The 16,575-nt window shown below is 36.3% G+C and overlaps 1 protein-coding gene across 3 annotated transcripts in view; it reads left to right on the forward strand.

Annotated features, from left to right (window-relative positions):
• FANCM (FA complementation group M) overlaps positions 1-16,575 on the forward strand; it is a 66,387-nt gene that overhangs the window by 1,488 nt on the left and 48,324 nt on the right. For all 3 annotated transcript variants that reach the window (XR_007519039.1, XM_049899208.1, XM_049899209.1), the window contains exons 3-9: positions 3,582-3,659; positions 5,622-5,780; positions 8,760-8,891; positions 10,952-11,084; positions 11,432-11,557; positions 12,042-12,128; positions 14,981-15,165. Coding sequence is in view for 2 of the 3 variants with exons in the window: in XM_049899208.1 (XP_049755165.1) it covers positions 3,582-3,659; positions 5,622-5,780; positions 8,760-8,891; positions 10,952-11,084; positions 11,432-11,557; positions 12,042-12,128; positions 14,981-15,165 (900 nt within the window). In the remaining variant the exon portion in view is untranslated. The remainder of the gene's footprint in view (positions 1-3,581; positions 3,660-5,621; positions 5,781-8,759; positions 8,892-10,951; positions 11,085-11,431; positions 11,558-12,041; positions 12,129-14,980; positions 15,166-16,575) is intronic.

Genomic DNA, 16,575 nt, shown 5'->3' on the forward strand with positions numbered 1-16,575 from the left:
GTGCTGGAAGTTATTGATGGTATTATTATTGTAAAAAGCCTTAGATCTGTTAGAATAGATGGTGATAGAAAACACTTCACCAGTTCAAATCTCTGCTGCCCCCTGCCTTTAAAAAAAAAAAAAAAAGTTAACAAGACCATTAGTGTCAGATGTAGATCATGTGAGCCTCATCATGGTTGGGGCAGAGTTCCAGAGTAGGGTGGGTAGAGTTTTGGAATTAAAATACTAAGCCAAGGATCGGAGATGGATATACGATGTCATTGATTGGCAGCTGGGTAAAATAATACTTAACTGCCAGGATTGTACATACAGCATACCTAACACAGTGCCTTCCAGTTGAGTACTACAGAAATATAAAGTACAAAGGCAAGTAGCGGGGTGTGACTGGAGAGGGCCAGGTCATTAATGGATTTGTATTTTATGCTTAATTTGAACATACTTTGTAGGCAATTGGTAATACAGGCAGTAGAGACTCACTGGAAACTTTTTAGTTGGAGTGGTAATTAAGATTTAAAAGAGATTAGAGGGGAGAAGGCTAAAGGCTGGAATTTAGGATGACTGATGTTTCTGACTTAGAAGACTGTGAGGATGTTGGTGCTACTAATCAGTATGGAGAGTTCTGGAGGCAGAGCACATTTGGGGAGAGGGACGTGGAAAGATAATGAGTGCGGTTTCAGGTGTGTTGAGTTTGAGGTATCTATGAGGCATCCGAAGCTCTGGTGGCACAGTGGTTAAGAGCTCGGCTGATAACCAAAAAAGGTCGGTAGTTCAGATCTACCAGCTGCTCCTTGGAAACCCTACGGGGCAATTATACTCTGTCCTGTAGGGTCACTATGAGTTGGAATCGACTCAAAGGTAACAGATTTTCGTTATGAGACATCCAGTTGTAAATATCCAGTAGGCAGCAGGTGATAGAAATATGGATCTCAATGGAGAGTTCTGAGCTGGAAATACAGATTTGCAAATCATCAGCAAGTAGATTGCAGTTAAAACTGTAGCTGCTGATAAAATTAGGGACAGGATATACAGTAAGAACAGAAAAGAGAAATAGAAGAGGAAAGCCACTTTCACTTAGTGTAAAGAGACGAGTTTCATTGCAACTGTGAATCTGTAAAATAGTTTCCTTGGGGACTTTAAGTGTTACTATATTGTATCTCTGTATTAGGGAGACTTGCCATATTTTTTTTATAGTTGGTCTTCTCAAACAAGAATATATTTTTTTTCGTATCTCCTCAAGTAAAGATAATACCTAATGTGTTAAGTTTTCCACATGAAAGTGGAATTTTTTTTTTTTACTGTATTGTATGGAATTTATTTTATAGATTTAACTTATATGTAGCAACTTTAACTCATTTATTTACAAAAATTTCTACACATTAAGTGCTTTTTCTGTCTTTTTTTTTTTAAAGTATATGTCTTCTGCTTTTATTGAATACAGTAGATATGTGTTGACTTCGTTAATAACCAAACAGCTCTGAGAGTTTAAGCTACTTTGAATATTCCAGATACAGATTCCAGCTGGCACGCCAGCTCCATGACTCATGTCACTAGCTAGGTTACAAACACAACACCATTTCCTATTCTACAAAATGCTTAAGAATCCTTCCTGAAAAGAAGCAATGTATTTGGTTAACTTTTCATGTTTAACAGTTCTGATAGGTATATTGGTAGATGTGGCATATGATAATAAAATTGTTTCACTCAGAGCTGCCAAAACTGCCTCACAATCTGAAAGAGCGCTTTGAATTCTGGCTATCATACAAAAAGTGCTTTTAAAATACCAGTCTAACAAGTGATCTTTTTGTCTGCTTGCCAAACAATCCATGACCTTTTTTTTTTTCCTTCTACGTTTTTTTCTTCTACATCGAAAAGCATCACTTTTAGCACTAAGCCAAAATGGGAATGGTTATTATGGTCATTTTGTCTTGCATCAGTTGTTTTTTTTAATTTTTATTTTCTGTGCTTTAAATGAAAGTTTACAAATCAAGTCCGTCTCCTAACTGCTGTCCCCTAATGAAACAAACAGCACACTCCTCTCCACCCTGTATTCCTCATGTCCATTCAACCAGCTTCTATCCCTCTCTGCTTTCTTGTCTCCCCTCCAGACAGGAGTTGCCCACATAGTCTCATGTATCTACTTGAGCCAAGAAGCTCACTCCTCACCAGTATCATATTCTAACTATCGTCCAGTCCAATCCCTGTCTGAAGAGTTGGCTTCGGGAATGGTTCCAGTTTTGGGCTAACAAAGGGGACCATGACCTCCGGGGTCCCTCTAGTCTCAGTCAGATCATTAACGGTGATCTTTTTATAAGTATTTTAGGTTTGCATCCCACTGTTCTCCTGCTCTATCAGGGATTCTCTATTGTCTTCCTTTCAGAGCATTCATTGGTGGTAACCAGGCATCATCTAGTTCTTCTGGTCTCAGGCTGACGTAGCGTCTGGTTTATGTTTCTGTCTCTTGAGCTCATCTTTACCGTGTGTCTTTGGTGTTCTTCATTCTCCTTTGCTCCTGGTGGGTTGAGACCAATTGATGCATCTTAGATGGCTGGTTGCTAGCGTTTAAGACCCCAGACACCACTCACCAAAGTGGGATTCTTGCATCAGTTTTTAATTAGAGTAATACTACTTGAGTCTCAATTAAGTATAATTTAGTCTTCATATGCTATCTTTAAACATGTTAAAAAAAACCCTCCATAAATAATCTTTTTTGAGTATTTGTTAAGATTCAGTGTTAGTCTTATTGAATTCATCCTTGATGAGGGTTGACATTAGAATGATTTTTGGATAATTGGAGTTTACTGTTTAATTCCTATGTTTAATATAGGAACTGTGGGATACTGAGAGCTGTTCCTGCAACGTAGTTTACTTAGGGTTCCTTTTTCCTGTGTCCTGGGACCTCACATGAAAGAGCATAACGGAGTCCTGCAGGTTTTCCAGTATTAATCATACCAGAAAGGAGTGCTGACTAGAAAACTGCAAAACCTAAAAAGGTGTTTTGGTGCCATTGAGGAAATGTTTTAAGATATAAAGTGAAAGTTCAGTTTTAAAGATTATCTCAAATTAGCCTTATTTTTTAATGAATAAGCTTAATTAAAAAATTTTAAGCCTTCCACATAAAATTAACATCTTTAAAATCTTTGTAAAAACTGATTTTAATTTCAAATCTAATTTCATCTTGCTCTTTAAACTTTTTTTCAATTTTTATCTATTATAATTTATCGTCATCTGGTAAGTTTGCACATGAAGCCAGACTGTGACCCAAATAATGGAGAGTGGACTCTCTTCCTCTTCCATTGGACCTTGCCGTAGCCCTTTGAGTATTTTGATTTGACTCTATTAGGTCTTTACAGGGTAGCTTTATATATAGATTAAGCCCTAATGTGTTTTTAAATTGATGTGGAATATAAACATAAATCAACTGTTCTTCAGGTAATGTGACTAGTGGTAGTTTCACCCACTAGACCATCAATGCCCTGGGGTAATGATGATGGACTGTATGTAATAAGCTTGTTTAACAGACCCACTGTTATTTTTGCATTGGGGAGATGAAATTAAAGAACTTTTTCTTTTTCTTTTTTAAGGTTGTAAGGGAACTAGTCAAATACACAAATCACTTTAGAATCTTGGCTCTCAGTGCCACCCCAGGTAGTGATATAAAGGTAAGTAAAATTATTTCCATTTATTAAAACTTAAGAAAATAAGAACTGCTGTGTAGGGCCAGATCAGTTTTCCATTCTAGTATTTATCCAGTTTGACTTTAGGACTACAGCATTTCCTACAACACGCCTAGCTTTCCTTCTGTAGTTCTAGAAGTTTCTGTAAATTAGTAGTCTTCAGACTTCAGTGTGCATAAGAATCACTTAAAGCTGTTTATGAAAAATTTGGGATTTTTTAATAGTAAATTTTTTTTTAATTGTTTTCAGATTTTTTAAAGTTTTATTTGAACTAATTTTAGACTTTGAGAAAATTTGCAAAGATTGAAAAGTCTCAGTATACCTGTACCTTGCTTTCCTTAATGTTAACATTAAGGATGTGTTTTGGGTCAAGACGTCCTGGGAAAGGAGGGAGCCCCACTCTTGTCTCATTCAAGAAGCCAGGCTGTCACATCTGATCCTAAGCACAAGGTTCATCTGTGGGTCACAGGGAAAGGTGGAAGGCCATATTCTGAGTACTTCTACAGTTAACGTATATGCTGTGACTCGTTGTGACCCCATGTATAACAGAATGAAATGTTGTTGTTTGATCCTGTACTGTCTTCACAATTGTTGGTATGCTCGAGTCTATTGTTGCAGCCACTCTGTATTTTGAGTGCCTTCCAATCTAGGGGACTCATCTTTCAGTGGATAATTTTGTAAGTAGATTGATTGCCAGGCTTTTCTTCATAGTCTGTCCTGGTGTGGAAGCTCGTCTGAAACCTGTCCACCACAGGTGACCCTGCTGGTATTTGAAATACCACTGGAATAGCTTCCGGTATCAAACCAACATGCAAGCCACAACAGTATGAGAAACTGACAAACAGGTGGTGGGACATATTATATAACCATAGTAAAATGGCCCAAACCAGGAAATTAACATTGATACAATACTAATAACTAACGTGGAGTTTCTAGTTAGTTGTCAGGTCTCCAGAGTCTTCTCCAGTCTGTGACATTTCCTCAGTCTTTTCTGTTTTCCATGATCTTGATGGTTTTGAAGAGTAGTGGACAATTATTTTGTAGAATGTTGCTCAGTTTGGGTTTGTCTGTTGCTTTGTCTTGATTAAAGTGAGGTTATAGATTTTGAGCAAGAATGTCCCAGAAATGAAAGTGTGCCTTTCTCAGCATAACATACCAGAGGGTATGTGATGGCAGCATGTTTCGTTACGTGTGATGTTAATCTTGATTTGGTGAAGGGTTTTTCCACTGTAAAATTACTATTGCCTTCCCTTTGTAATGAATAAGTATCTTACAGGGAGATATTTTGATGCTATGCAAGTATCCTGTTTCTCATCACATTTTGCCTTCTAATTTTAGCATCCACAGAAGGTTCTTCCTTGTAACAGTTATTTCTGTACTGTTGCCTGATTGTTGTTTCCTACTGCCCTCACTTCTTTTACATTTGTTAATTAGAATTCTTTTATAATGAAGAGCCATCTTTTCTCAGCAATTTATTTATTAACTCAATTATTTACAACAGTATGAGCTAATGGATGTTTTAGTCTGTGGGCTACAATCCAGTACTAATTAATTTTGTTGTTCAGATTGTTCCAGCTTTGGTCATAGCAAGCTTCTTCAAGATGGCTCTTTTGTCCTTTAAACTTGAACCAACAACTTTTTTTTTTGAGCACATTACTTTCTGCATCACAAGATGTAAATCTTTACAGATGCAGCCTTGGAAACTATGCAGCAGTCCTACTCTGTCCTGTAGGGTCCCCATGAGTCGGAATTGACTTGCTGGCAATTGATTTTTTTGTTTTGTGCCACTTCTGATGTTCTTTATAGTTTTGCCTGTTTTTTAAAGATATTTAACAATATGAATTTTTAATGCATCTTTCAAAATTTTACTACTATTTTAATTCTGGTAGCGACTTAAACTAAAAAAATTGACATGTAATATAATTATACTAAATTGATTTTGCATAGGCTGTGCAACAGGTTATTACTAACCTACTGATTGGGAAGATAGAGCTTCGTTCTGAAGATTCTCCAGATATTTTACCATATTCTCATGAAAGACGAGTTGAGAAGGTTGTTGTTCCCCTTGGTGAAGAACTTGCAGCAATCCAAAAGGCATATATCCAGGTGGGCCATTTTAATCACAATTCAGGGTTTTGGTAGATGAACTGGTAATAAAATTATTTTTGTTAACAGAATCTTGTTGTGAGAATATATGTTGCTGTTGTTAGGTGCCGTCAAGTTGGTTCTGACTTATAGTGACACTGGGTACAACAGAACTAAGTACCACCCAGTCCTGTGCCATCCTCACAATCATTGTTATGCTTAAGCCCATTGTTGCAGCTACTGTGTAAATAGACATTTTGAAGAGGGTCTTCCTCTTGTTCGCTGACAATCTACCTTACTAAGCATGATGTCCCTCCTGATCCCTGCTGATAACCCGTCCAAAGTATGGGAGACGTAGTCTCTCCATCCTTGCTTTTAAGAAGCATTCTGGTTGTACTTCTTCCAGGACAGATTTGTTCATTCTTTTGGCAGACCTTAGTATATTCAATTTTCTTTGCCAGCACCACAATTCAAAGGCATCAATTCTTCTTCGGTCTTATTTATTCATCCTCCAACTTTCACATGCATAGGAGGTGATTGAAAACACCATGGCTTGGGTCAGGCACACCTTAGTCTTCAAGGTGACATCTTTGTTTTTCAACACTTTAAAGAAGCCTTTTGTAGCAGATTTGTCCAATGCAGTGCGTCGTTTGATTTCTTGACCCCTGCAGGGTGTTCTGTATCTGAGTAAAATGAAATCCTTGACAACTTCAGTCTTTTCCTTGTTTATCATGGTGTTGCTTATTGGTCCAGTTGTGAGGATTTTTGTTTTATGTGAGATTATATAGTAACCTCATTTTATATAATTAATATGTTGTTGAAGAATCCTTTCAAATTTTTAGAATGAGCACCATGTTTTGTATGTGGTAGAAAACTGTCTGTACAGGGGAAATACAAAATGCATTTATCATAATTGAAATTATCTAACTTATTTGTTCACTTTGTTATTTACTTCCTTTCATTGGAATGTAAACTATATGAAAATAGAGAGTCCATTGGTCTTAACGACAATATCTCAGGCATTTAGGGCAATGCTTAATACATAATATTGTTGTTATTAGGTACAGTCGAGCTGGTTCTGACTCATAGCGACCCCAAGCACAACAGAACAAAACACTGCGCATTCCTGTGCCATCCACACAATCATTGCTATGTTTGAGCCCATTGTTGCAGCCAATGTGTTAGTCCATCTCTTTGAGGGTCTTCTTTTTCGCTGACCTTACCAAGCATGATGTCCTTCTCCAGGGACTTGTCCCTTCTGATAACGTGTCCAAAGTAGGTGACACAAAGTCTCGCCATGCTTGCTTTTAAGGAGTATTCTGGCTGTTCTTCTGAGACAGATCTGTTCATTCTTCTGGCAGTCCGTGGTATATTAAACATTCTTCACCAACATCATAGTTCAAATGTATCAATTCTTCTTTGGTCTTCCTTATTCACTGTCCAGATTTCACATGTATATGAGGTAGTTGAAAATACCATGGCTTGGGTTAGGTGCACCTTTGTCCTCAAAGTGACATCTTTGCTTTCAAATACTTTAAAGAGATCTTTCGCAGCAGATTTTCCCAATGCAGTACATCTTTTGATTTCTTGACTGCTGCTTCCATGGGCGTTGATTGTGGATCCAAATAAAATAAACCTTTAACAAACTGGATTTTTTCTCTGCTTATTTAATGATGTTGCTTATTGGTCCAGTTGTGACAATATTTGCTTCTTTACGTCGAGATGTAATCCATACTAAAGACTGTAGTGTTTGATCTTCATCAGTAAGTACTTCAAGTCTTCTTTCAGCAAGTAAGGTGGTTTCGTCTGCATATCACAGGTCGTTAAAGAGCTTTCTTCCAATCCTGCTGCTGCATTCTTCTTCATATAATCCAGCTTTTCAGGTTATTTGCTCGGCGTATAGATTGATTTTAAATGCACACCTTTCCTGATTTTAAACCACGATGTATCCACTTATTCTGTTCAAATGACTGCCTGTTGGTCTATGTACAGGTTCTGCATGAGCCCAGTGAAGTTTCCTGGAATTCCCATTCTCTGCAATATTACCTATAATTTGTTTTTGATCCACACAGGTAAACAGCTTTCTGGTATTCTCTGCTTTCAGAGATACATAATAGGTGCCTAATAAATACTTGTTGAAAGATTGAATCAAAGAATGAAATTAAATATATCCACTACCTTTTGATTTATTGAACCATCTACAAATTTTTACTGAGGGCCTGCGTGCCAGACTGTTTTAGACACTGAGGATGAGGATGCAACATACTATCACTAAGTGCTTATAAAGAAATCAAAGGCCCTCCTTTCATGGTGCTTAAATTACGGTGTGTGCTGGGGGGGAGGCGGGAGGCAGAAGAGGAATTAAGAAATAAACAAACAAATGTGTTTCTAAATTATAACTGAATCTAATAATAGCTTATGCTGACTCTTGTGGATATTATCTAGGGTAGATGTCAAGTGCTTTAAAGTTTTATTATTATCTTTGCTGTGTTTATTTAAAAATTCATTTTGAGACAGACTTTTTAATATATAACTCCTATTTTTTATGTAATTGCAAAGTTTTAAATTTATCGTTGAGAATATACACAACATAACATACAATAGTTCAACAGTTTCTACATGTACAGTTTAGTGATACTATATTCTTCTATTTGTTTTCTCTGAGGTTCCTATCTGATCTTTTAAGTTGCTGTTATCAATTTGATCCCGTGTAAATAGTTTTTAAAAGAGTACAGTGCTCAAGGCAGACGTTTTTTACTAGTTAAGCTAAACTACTGTTTGGTTTTAAGGAGACTTCAGTGAATATTTTTGTTTTAAGGTTTAAAGATTGATTATCCAGGGCAGTAGCTGCAGGGGTTCATTCACCCTCCGTGGCTCTAGGAAGTCTGGAGCCCATGAGAATTTGAAATGCTGTGTAACTCCTATTTTAGTATGTAAGGAAATGATTGTATTTGAAAATTTACTTTTTAAACAAAGATTAAACTGCTTTAAAATTTGCAGATTTTGGAAGCATTTGCCAGTTCTTTGATTCAGAGGAATGTTTTAATGAGAAGGGATATCCCCAGCCTTACAAAATACCAGCTAATTCTGGCAAGAGATCAATTTAGGAAAAACCCATCTCCAAATATTGTGGTAGGTAAATCTAAATACATTTTGATGATAGATTAAATTTTTATTCAGAACCAGGAACAAAAATTTTTTGTTTTGTTTTTTTGTATATGTTTAATTTTACTGTTAAATATTAGCTCATAAAGAACTTAGATATTATTTATATAGTTTATAAAATCATGAAAAAATGTAGCAAGAATACCATTTAATGGTTTGAATTAAGATAAATTTGTCTTTTAACTTTTAATAGAGAATTGGTCTTTTAGTCCCTTTCTGTATTGCAAAGTCACAGGGTCATGGGGCAACGTTCTAACTAACTTTTAGACCAAAAACATTTAGTCTTATTCTCTATACCAGAGGTTAGAGAGTGCATCATGTTAAGTGACTTATTTCTAACCTCTGTAGGAAAAAAAGTAGTTTGATTAGCAGGAATATATCCACCAGGCTGGATACAAAGTCAGAAGATAAGTTCACAAGCACAAAAAGGCATTGAGTCATTCTTTGAGCTGAGTGGAAATGCATGTGCAAAAGAATAGAGGCAGTCCAAAACGGAGGCATGAAGAAGACAATGAGCAAACCAATTTGACTGGGGTAGAGGATTGAGAAAGTCAGATATGATCATTAATCTAGGTTGTAACCTCTTAGGAGTGAGCTTTTAATGTTAGAACAGGAAATGTGGGCTTTTATCCTGTAGTGTTTGGGGGGACTGCTAAGTGAGCCTTTTTTTTGTAAAATTGCAGTGTATTTTATGGGGCAGTTCTTTTCCTTCCTATAGGGATGCTATGAGCCTGAATCAACTCAGTGGCGACAGGGTTTGGTTTGGTTGGTTTACTAACATTTGTTTTAATTTCTGCTAGTAGTTAAAAGTTCATTGAAATTTGAAATAGTAGATTTAAACCGGTTGAGCTTAATTTTAGTGGTGAGAGTTTATATTTTGCAAGGAGGTGCTTCTACCTTTTCAGGTAATTAGGGTGCCATTTTACGGTATTTATTATCCTGGAAACATTTAAAATGACTATTACTGAATGCCTATGTTATGTTGTTGTTGTGTGCCATTGAGCCGATCTGACTCACAGTGACCCTCTGTGACAGAACTGCCCCATAGGGTTTTCTTGGCTGTAATCTTTATGGAAGTATATTGCCAGGTCTTTTTCCTATAAATGTGCATGTTATACATACCAGTTAAATGCTATTGAAAGTGTGAGGTAGAGAACAAAAGTCTTCATCCAGATAAAAGAAATAGTGAAAATATATTCTCAATACTTTTCTTTTAAAACTATCATATCATTTAGATAAACCTGTTTCGGGCTTCTAGAAAAGGAATGTGTACTTTTCTGCGAGAGACAGTGTATAAAGTAGTGGTGAAAACCACAAGGATTCGGGGCCAAATTCCCTGGGTTCAGATACTAGCTCTAGTACTTCCCAGCTGTGTGAACTTCCTTACCTGTGTGAACTGGGCATAAAAATAGTACCTACCTTCTAGGGATTTTGTAAGATTAAATGAATTTGTATAAGTGATTTTTTTTTAGAGCAGTGTCAGGTGCTCAGTGCCAGATATTATTTTGGCATGTATACTTGGTTTTAAATGTTGGTGTTAAACATTCTGATTAAATATTTGTGCTGATTGCCAGAAACATTTGTGAGGACAGACCCATATGGGACGTATTTTCCATTGTATACCAGATATTCAGCTCAGTACCTGATATATAATAGGTGCTTATTAAATATTTTTAAAAGAACAAACAAATCTGTAGACTGCTAATACTGTACATATAAAGAGAAACAGTATATGACAAACATTTCCCCCCTTATTTTCTTTAAAATTTGTTTCCTGTTGCATTCAAGAAAAAATAAAAAGAAAGATTTTATATGAAAAATACATCGATACCTTTCCATAGCAATAACCTATAACATAACATTCAATAAAGTTGATCAGTTTTAGTCAGTATAGAAGGGAATAATTGTTATGATCATTTCGATTACATTGTAAATGTTACACTGACTATTGGCCTGACCAGTTGGGTTGGAAGAAAATGTCTTCATTTCTTTCTCTGGTTAAATTTGGTATATGCTTCTTTTTCTAGGGACTACAGCAAGGCATAATTGAGGGAGAGTTTGCTGTTTGTATTAGTTTATATCATGGTTATGAATTACTGCAGCAAATGGGAATGAGATCATTATATTTATTCCTTTGTGGAATTATGGATGGAACTAAAGGTAAAATCTGCGAAATTATTTTTAAAAACATTGCCATGTATTATTTTGGCTTAAGATAACATATTGAACAGTTTTGGATTATTGCAAATGTTATTACTTATAAAAAGCAATGGGATAATTATGTAGCAAATGGCCTTATTTGTTTTTGATAAATTTCAGGAAAAAAAGAAAGCCATGCATCAATACATATGTGTATGTGGAACTGGAAAAAAAGTGGATGGTTTTCATATTTAAATTGGAAAAACTTGCATTTATTTATTGCTAAAAATTAATTTTTTAGGAAATAAACTTGATTATTTTAGCTATCAAGTTTACTTATTTGGAAAACCTTTTCTTAATTTATGAAGGAATGACTCGGACAAAAAATGAACTCGGCCGAAATGAAGACTTCATGAAACTCTTTAGTCATCTAGAGGGCATGTTTGCACATACGCGTAATACTTCAGAAAGTGGTGTTTCTGCTGTCCGAAAAGGTTTGATTTTTCTTTTGACGTTTTATATTGTTTCTCTTTATCATGATTAATTTTGAAATTTTGCTCCATCATTGCATGTGCCTATTCATGATTACTTACATTTTTGTAGCAACAGATCTGTTAAATGTTTAAAGATTTTGTTCTTTAAGTTAGGATTAAATGAGCTGATATATATCCAAGGACTTTAAATATATAATAGATGACAATAGTTGTTGTTACTGGGAGTGGAAATTCTCAGAATTACCAAAAACTGATTTAGAACTTAACTAAATACATATATTTTTTCTTTGTTGCTGATTTCCATTTGGATTCTCTCTCAGTGAAATTTCCAAAAAAAACTGTTTTACATTAAGGCTTATGTGCTACCCAGATGCTACTTACTGTTTAAATTAAAAGGAAATAAGTTTTAACATATCAATTTTGAACTGGAGAGATAACTGAATATAGAAAAAATAAGTAATTTTTTTTCTTCTTTTGGGGGCAGGAGACAAAGATAAGAAATTTTTCTATAGTCATCCAAAGCTAAAGAAATTAGAAGAAGTTGTAGTTCAGCACTTCAAGTCATGGAATGGTAGGTCATATTCATTCGTTTCAAGATGAGACAAAGTTATTAAAAGAGCTAAAAATTCTCACTTGTTAGGTTGTGCTAACAGTTCTCATGAAGAAGGTGGGCTTTTCATTGTGCTGGTTAATGAATCTACAAAAGCTCTTGAGAAATTTGGGAGGATGGGGGCAAAGAAGGGAGCCCTGGTGGTGCAGTGGTTAAGTGATCACCTGTTAACCAAAAGGTTGGCAGTTCAAACCCACCACCTGCTCCGTGAGAGGAAGATGCGGCAGTCTGCTTCCATAAAGATTAGAGCCTTGGAAATTCTATGGGGCATTTCTACTCGGTCCTGTAGGATCACTATGATTTGGAATCGACATGATGGTAGTGGGTGGGGGGCAAAGGGAGTGGTGAGAATGTTAAGAATAAGGTAGTTTGAAAAAAGAAAAGTAAGTCTAGGGCAATACAGGAGAAACAGTAGAACAATATATAATGTAATGGTAGGAAAAATAACAGGTAAAGAGGTAGTCATGGGGGGAGTACTGTTTCAGATAGTGTTTAGAGAAGGCCTGTCTTTCAGGTTATTTTGACCTGATACCTGATGGAAGTGAGGTAGCAAGCCTTGTGGATTTCTGAGGGAGAATTATTCTAGGCAGAGGGAATTGCAGATCTAGAGGCCCTGAGGTGGTAGAATGTATGGTGTGATTAAAAAAAAAAAAAAAACCAGTTGCTGTCAAGTCGATTCTGACTCATAGTGACCCTATAGGACAGGATAGAACTGCCTCATAGGGTTTCCAAGCAGCAGTTGGTGGATTTGAACTGTGGACCTTTTGGTTTGCAGCTGAGCTCTTAAACACTACACTACCAGGGCTCCAGGTTATGGTGTGATTAAGGACCAGTAAACGGGCCAGTAGTCCCTGGGTGGTGCTTGACGATCAAGTGCTCTGCTGCTTGTCAAACAATTGGGTACTTGAATCCACCCAGAGGCTCCTTGAAAGAAAGGCCTGGTGATCTACTTCCAAAAAGTCAGCCACTAAAAACATTATAGAGCACAGCTCTATTCTGACACACGTGGGATCGCCAAGAGTTGGAATTGGTTTGGTTTGGTTAAATAGGCCAGTGTGGCTAGAGAAGTGTGAATGAGGGTAAGAGTTGGTACTAGGGAAGGTTGGAAAGGTGGTTAGGGGCTAGATCTTACAGGATTTGTAGATCAAGGTCAGGACTTTGGATTTTATTCTATGAATGTTTGTGATTTGTGTGACTATTAACAGAGGTAAGTAGAGCATTGGAGTGAGATGATGTGACTTAGGTTTTTAAAAGATCACTCTGGTAGTTTTGTGGGGTGTAGACGTTGACCAGTTAAGCTGTTGTAATCATTTAGAATGATTGCCAGGTAACGGTGGTTTGCACGAAAGCAATAGTGGTGGAGGTGTTGAGTAGTGGTTAGAGCCTAGATATATTTTGAAGTTGGAGCTAACAGTATTTGTTGATGGATTGGATATAGAGTATGAAGGGAAAAAGGAGTCATATCGGTGTGTACGTGTGTGTGTATTTGCAGATTATTTATGAACAGAGAACATTAAGAAGCACATAGAAAAGAAACAGAAAGCATGTTGAGATGCCTTTGAGACATTCAAGTGGAGATGTCAAGCAGACATTGAATAAGTGAATCTGGATCTCAAAAAAAAAGGTCTGGACTGTATTTACGCATATATAAAATATATATATTTACACATATACAGATAAACTTGAGTGTCTCAGGAATGGTTGTGATAACCTAGGAAGACAGTTTAGAGGTAAGACAGTGTTATGGATTGAATTGTGTCCCTCAAAAATATGTGTTGTAAATCCTAAACCCTATGACTCTGGTTGTAATCACATTTGGGAATGGGTTTTCTTTGTTATGTTAATGAGACTGTATTAGTTTAGGGTGTGTCTTAAGTCAATCTTTTTTGAGATATAGAAGAAATTAAAGAAGCAAGCAAATGAATCAGAGATGGGGGAAGAGATATGCCTAGCCACATGAAGATCACCCAGGAGCAGAAGCTCAAAAAGACAAGGACCTCCCCTGAGAGCTGACAGAGAGAGAAAACCTTTCCCTAGAGCTGCCGCTCTGACTTTGATAGCCTCCCAAACTGTGAGAAAATAAATTTCTGTTTGTTAAAGCCACCCAATTGTGGTATTTTTGTTATCGCAGCACCAGATAAATAAGATCACTGCTAACCGAAAGATCGGCAGTAAGAACTCATCCAGCAGCTCTGTGAGAGAAAGATGTGGAGGAGAACTGCCTTATGGGGCAGTTCTGCTCTGTCACATGGAGTCGCTATGAGTTGAAATTGACTCAACAGCACCTAACAACAACATCATTGCCTTCTAATCACAGAGACATTGGGAACAGCTTTGTGATGACTGGAGGGTATAATTTGCAGTTATCTTTGGAGAATGTGAAAATGTGATAGATTCAATGACAGAATACCATGGCCGGGATTAAGATAGTGCATTTAAGGAACAGAAAGGAAAGGGAAGATTTTTGAAATTAGTGTGAGCTGTGTAGTTCTTTGCTTTTGTCTGTCTCAGGAGGTCAAGAAGGTAAAGGGGGACAAACAGGAATCATGTATGAATCAAAAGACTGTTCAAAAGTGATTCAGGTAATTCTTATTTGATTTGTTCAGAATTTTATGACAGCCAATGAGAGATAGGGAGCCAAGATTATTGAAATTACTAGAGAAGTTAGAGGGGAAAACCAGAAAAAGGTCAAGATGCCTTAAATTTTTTAGAAGAATTATTGTTGATTAGTATGTAGTTTCAAGCTTGTTTTCTGAACTAGTTCTTCATATGCTTTTTAAAAGTTTGTAATTAAGGCATTTTTTGTTACATAGATCAGAACACCTCCAAAAAGAAATGTGACGAGACCAGAGTTATGATCTTCTCATCATTTCGAGATAGTGTTCAAGAAATTGCAGAAATGCTTTTTCAACATCAGCCAGTTATTAAAGTAATGACTTTCGTTGGCCATTCCTCAGGGAAAAGCACGAAGGGTTTTACCCACAAGGAGCAAGTAGAGGTAATTATTTTTGGAGATAATGAAAATAAAAATAAAATTGATGAGCTTTGCACTTATGCCTTCTTGATTTTAACTCACTGGTCAGATACTTGGCTACATCGTAAAGAAAATTTTTAGTAAACATGTAAATAGATATAGGCATATTTCTAAAGATGCAAACAAATGTCTGTGGTTTTGAAATTTTTTAAAATAAGGTAATATAAAGTGAAATGGTTAATCAGAAACAGTCTGGAATGCTACTTATGTTGGAATACTGGCTCTATCACTTACAAATCTTTTTTTTTTTTTCCCGCGCCTTTATTTTCCTTATCTGTAAGGATACTTCATAGGGTTGCTGTAAGCATTAAGTGAGATCACACTGTAGAGTCTTCTGTAAAGGTACATTAATTAATTGAGTCATTTTAATAATTTATTCCAAATCAGTAATGAGTTTATCTGCTTTTTTGGATTATTTAAAATTTTATTTTAAAAGCGTGGTCACAGGGAAACATGGAAGGTATATAAACTAGCCTTATGTTCTCTGTAAGAGGTAAGTTTTCTAAGTGCCATGTATGTAATGTACATTGAGGGAAATTTTAGACTTGATTTTTATCAACTGTGTACAGGTTTTTGCAGATTAGCTATAGATCTACACTCGAGTAGTCACTGACAGTTAGGTATATCTTTAATGATTAATTTTTTTCGACAGGTCCTTTCTTGATTCTGTAGACATCAGTAGATGATAAGTCATATTCATAATTGCTTTCTCATTCTTCCCCTAGCTTTTATACTCATCCTCCTGGAAACCCTGGTGGCATAGTGGTTAAGAGCTACGGCTGCTAACCAAAAGGTCAGCAGTTCGAATCCACCAGGCACTCCTTGGAAACCATATAGGGCAGTTCTACTGTGTACCATGGGGTCGTTATGAGTTGGAATTGACTCGATGGCAGCGAGTTACAGTTTTCACTGCACTTAGAAGAATTGGTTTTAAGCTGACTGGATCTGGTGGGAGGGTCTAGGAGGTTTTCCCGAGTCTGAAGATGACAGCATTTTTACCCAGTGTCAAGTCTGATCATAGTTACTTTAAAGGGTTTCAGCCATCTAGTGTGTGATTATTATTATTCGTGCATTTATATATGAGTGGAAGATAAAGTGGATTTTTGCCTTGGGGTCAAACATTTTTATTATTTGAAATACTCAGTATCCAACCTCATCTTTGGCCAATTTCAATATTGCCCAAAGCCATCATTTCCTGAGTTTGTCAGATAATCATCAGAAACCTTATTGATTTTGCATTGTCCATTACTCTTATATTGATAATATTTTTATGTAGGCCAGAATTTTTATGTGGGAATATTTTTATTACTCCTATTCATAACTTCTTTCATAATGTTTTTTCTACAATGAGCTTTCATGCAAATAATCAGATAA

Source organism: Elephas maximus, chromosome 10 (genome assembly GCF_024166365.1).
Source record: "Elephas maximus indicus isolate mEleMax1 chromosome 10, mEleMax1 primary haplotype, whole genome shotgun sequence".
Lineage (NCBI taxonomy): Eukaryota > Metazoa > Chordata > Mammalia > Proboscidea > Elephantidae > Elephas > Elephas maximus.